The sequence below is a fragment of the Mastomys coucha genome, unplaced genomic scaffold (assembly GCF_008632895.1).
Source record: "Mastomys coucha isolate ucsf_1 unplaced genomic scaffold, UCSF_Mcou_1 pScaffold20, whole genome shotgun sequence".
NCBI classification, from domain to species: Eukaryota; Metazoa; Chordata; class Mammalia; order Rodentia; family Muridae; genus Mastomys; species Mastomys coucha.
Window position 1 is genome coordinate 122,993,056 of NW_022196903.1, and position 4,492 is coordinate 122,997,547.

The 4,492-nt window shown below is 40.9% G+C and overlaps 1 protein-coding gene across 1 annotated transcript in view; it reads right to left on the reverse strand.

The window, feature by feature from the left end:
* Positions 1-2,168: 2,168 nt before the first annotated feature.
* The window catches only part of LOC116098359 (natural killer cells antigen CD94-like), a 9,450-nt gene continuing 7,126 nt past the window's right edge, over positions 2,169-4,492 (reverse strand). The window contains 2 exon segments of the mRNA XM_031381003.1: positions 2,169-2,259; positions 3,482-3,622. Coding sequence (XP_031236863.1) covers position 2,259; positions 3,482-3,622 — 142 coding nt within the window. The 3' untranslated portion in view covers positions 2,169-2,258.

Below are 4,492 nucleotides of genomic sequence, written 5' to 3' on the forward strand. Positions count from 1 at the left end.
CACCCTTATGAAGATGTACTGAATTACTGGGATCCTGAAGCTTGAAACTTAGTAAGACACAAAAGGGAATTGGGGATTACCCTGGCAGTCATTTTGGGGTTGGGTTTAGGAGCTGCAGGGGCAGCCATGGTATCAGCTGCTATGGCTTTACAGCATAAGGCATATGGAGACCTGAGAACTGTCATTGATTTAGACATAGAGAAAATAGAAAAGACTGACTGACCTCCAAGAATCCATGACCTCCCTCTCAGAGGTGGTCCTTCAGAATAGGAGAGGATTAGACCTGCTATTCCTTAAAGAAGGAGTTCTGTGTGCTACACTAAAGGAGGAGTGTTGTTTTTACTTAGACCACTCAAGAAGAGTAAAAGACAATTTAGCTAAGATTAGAGAGGGTTTAGAACAAAGAAAAAGAGAAAGAGCTCAAGGCAAGAGCTTGTTTGAAACCTGGTTCAATTCCTCCCATTGGTTCACAACTTTGGTCTTTACACTTCTAGGGCCTCTGATTATACTCCTATTATTACTTACCTTTGGCCCCTGCATTCTAAATCGCTTGGTTGCCTTCATTAGAGAGTGTGTCAGTACAGTATAGATTATGATGTTGAGGCAGCAATATCAGGAAGTGAACCAAGATGAGATACAGCAGTATAACGCATAATCTCAAGATTGAGATATTTCTAAGAAAGAGGGGGAATGTAAGAACTCAGGAAACAGGGACACCTCATAAAAAAACCGGGAAGTCAGGAATTTCCATTAAGCTTAATGTCAGAGAGCTTCAAAAGAGTTTACTGATTAAACATCCAGTGCCACCCCCACTCATCTACTACAGTAAAGTCTGCAACATCAGGGTTAAATGCCTGATCCCGTACAAGAGGCATTATGACTTCAAAGGGAGTTTGTGCCTCCTGGGTATTCAGTCAGTCATTGGCATCTCCTAACTCAGACGTGTTCCAGATTAGTCTTTCCAATCATCAACACTCCTTCTTATTCAGGCATAAAGGTACCCCAAGAAATGATTCGTAAACGGCTAAAACTTTAGATTGGGCATTGTTCCCTGGCCAGCATAACGTTCCAATGCATCCTAATGTATTACCAAACTGTTGTTAGCATGAAATTTCTCACAGGGAAGCTGCCTTATCAGACAGGGTGTCCTAAGAGTTAGCAGCAGAGGTCAGGCACCATTGCTTACTGTAAACATCGTTAGAATTTTCAGGGCAGTCCCACAGAAGACAGAAGTGTTTTATATACCAGAGAGTAATTGAAGGGCTTCTCTCACTTAAGGGCATTTTCAGGAACTGCTAGATTGGAACTTCCTGGTGCTTGCCCCTAGCAGACCCAGAGAATTAGCATGAGAATACCAAAATAGCCCCAGCAGGGAGGGCACCACTGCTCTTCACACCTGGATGCCTGATCTAACCGACCTTGATGTAATCATCACTTGCCTACCTGATCTTACCGACCTTGATGTGACTGTCACCTGCCTATGTGACTTTTATCATTCAGCCTGTTTTCGGTATACTATATAAGCCTGGTTTTCACTTTGTGCATGAACTTAGATGGACTAGGACTTAGACTTATACATTCAGATTCAAGAGAGCATTCGAGCTTCAAGTCCACAGCTCCCTGGTCCCAGAGCACTCAGGCCTGGGGGTTCGGCTCCTGTCCAGAAGAGGTGGCTGCTTCAGACCCAATGTGTTTCAGGTGGCCTCAGATGTATCTCAACTGCTGAGCTGCCAGATTTATCATTTCTCTCTTGTAATAACTATAAAAACCTGATACTATTTTTAAGAAACACACTCAGACTCAGCACTTCCTTGTGTCGACTCTGTTTGTCACTCACCAAATTTTTTGCCCACCTGACCAAAACTCTCATCCTGTGGAACAAGAGGTCCATGCAACGAACCCAGTCTGTGGCAATCCAGCCCCAGGAGATGCCCTAATTTCTGGGAGTAATGCCCTGTTCCAGGAAAGATCACCAGTAGGGGGTGGATCTCACAACTTCTTTGTGTAACAGGTATCTCCTTTTGTGTTCCTCATCTAGGGCACAAAAGTCAATGGAAATGAAGAACAATAGGAAAGATAAGCAACTCACTCTGTAAACCTATGTTCTGGAAGGGTATAAAGAGTGTGTGCTTTTGTTCCTCGGGGTCGCCTTTGCCCTGATTGCGGGACAACCTCAGTATACTGGATCATTAAAACCTCTTGTTTATTTCATCCATCTCCGTCTCTGTGTCTTTGTGAGTGGGACATCCATCACTGAATCTAACATAGAAAAAAAACACACACTTAATGCGTATGTAACATTTGCTTTACAAGTAGATGGATATCCCCATAAAAGCCCAGGAATGATATCTAAAATTTAGTTTTATGAGTTTGACAAGAGGAAAGGAGATAAGACAGGGAAAAATAAGTGTTTTTACAGCTTGATTTTGTTTTTTTTGTATTTTTTATTTACTTTTTATTGGATATTTTATGTATTTACATTTCAAATGTTATCCCCTTTCCTGGTTTCTCCTCCAGAATCCCCCTCTCCCATTCCCCCTCCCACTGCTTCTATATAAGAATCTTCTTTCTCCCACCTACCCACTCCCACTTCACCACTCTGGCATTCCCTACACTGGGGCATTGAGCCTTCACAGGACCACAGGCTTCTTCCCCCTCTGATGCAAGACAATGCCATTCTCTGCTACATATGTGGCTGGAGCCATGGGTCCCTCCATGTGTATTCTTAGGTTGTTGGTTTAGTACCTGGGAGCTCTGAGGTGTCTGATTGGTTGATATTGTTGTTCTTCCTATGGGGTTGCAAACCCCTTCAGCTCCTTCAATCCTTTCTCTAACTCCTTCACTCAATTGTTTCAGCATTCCTGGTAAGACCAGCTTTCTTCAGGGAGGATTTGGGTATGGAGGGCTGTGGGACAGCCTTAGGTACATGGTGCAAATGGAGTATGGAAGGATCCTGTCCCTGGCTGCTCTTGTGGGTTCTGTGCTCTGTATGGTCCAGGCAGGTCCCTCTTTGGACAGTCATTGGAGTGAAAGTGATGGTCTCACCTGTGGGCTTGGAGTGAGAACACTCCTGGGAGACTAGCTCTCTCTGGGCAGGATTTGGGAACAGAGAGTTGTGGGTCAGCTTTAGCTCCAGGATGCAGATGGAGACCAGAAGGCTTTCTTTTGTATTTTAAACAATGTAAATATAGTACACAAACATTGAATTAAAATTTCCTAGATTATTAGGAGAAATAAATATAATATCTTTCTTTCACCAAGACAAAAATAAATGTTTCATGTTTTTCCATTTACTTATTCTTGCCATTTCAAAATATATATGTACTTCTTCAATTTGTTTCATTTACTATCGAAAAAATCTGTGCTTTGTCCTTGCTTCAGGAGAATAAGGCTTCATAAATCATGTAGAGTTTACCAACTTGGATTGATTTTATTTTACTAATATCCATTAAGGAGTAAAGTAGTAAAACTATGCTTTTACCAATTCTCTGAAGTTATCGAGCAGTCAAAATTCATTTTACAGATGTAGTGGAAATATCTACTACACGGAGCACTGTTGAGATTTTTTGGCTTGATGTATCCACATCCTGCATCTGCTAAATGTGTTGTCATGTGAAAATTCCTGTGTCAAAAAATAAAGAGAGAAAGGAAGGAAGGAAGGAAGAGAGAAAAAAGAAAGAAAGAAAAAGAGAAAAGGAAAAGAAAGGTTATTTTAAAAATATCACTCATTAGGCATACATTTTATTATCACAATCTAAAAAACATAAATATTTGTTTAATTCAGTGGACACTACAACCTTCTGATGATAGCTGCTAAATGATAAGGCCTAGTATGGTGAGTTAGTGTCCTTTTTCTTTACAGAACGGTTAGAGATGGCTCAGCAGTTAAGAACACTCACTGCTCTTCCTGAAGACCTGTTTCAGTTCCCAACATCTACATGATTTCTCACAGTGATCTGTAACCTCAGTTTTAGAGAATTTAATGTCCTCTTCTACATCAGGCAGTCACATTGTGCACAGATTAATGTGCAGCATGCATGCACATTTACAAATGATAATAAAATAAGTAGAAAAAATAAAAGTGCATGGAAAGAAATTCTTCTTTGTTCATTGTAGATGAATTTTAATCCAGCAACGTGGCTGTTCTGGCAAGGGACCATTTCCAAAGACCTTCTAGGTCTGTGTAATCCATCTGGAATGACACAACTTTAATCCCTCTGGCTGAAATATAGACATGCCTTTATTACAGATATTAATCCAAAAACAATGAAGGTAAAGTTAGTGCACAGAATAAAGCAGTCTTGTTTTAAAATTATGTCTACTTGAGGGGCAGATAAAGTGATGAGTCAAAGAATCTATCATATCTTTGATATGATAGAATGAATCAGAGATAAGATACAGCCAAATCACTTGAGAAGAGCACAGCAAAGGAGGTTACTTAAGAGCAGAGCAGAGAGAGAGAGAAAGACAGAGAGGGAGAGAGAGAGAGAGA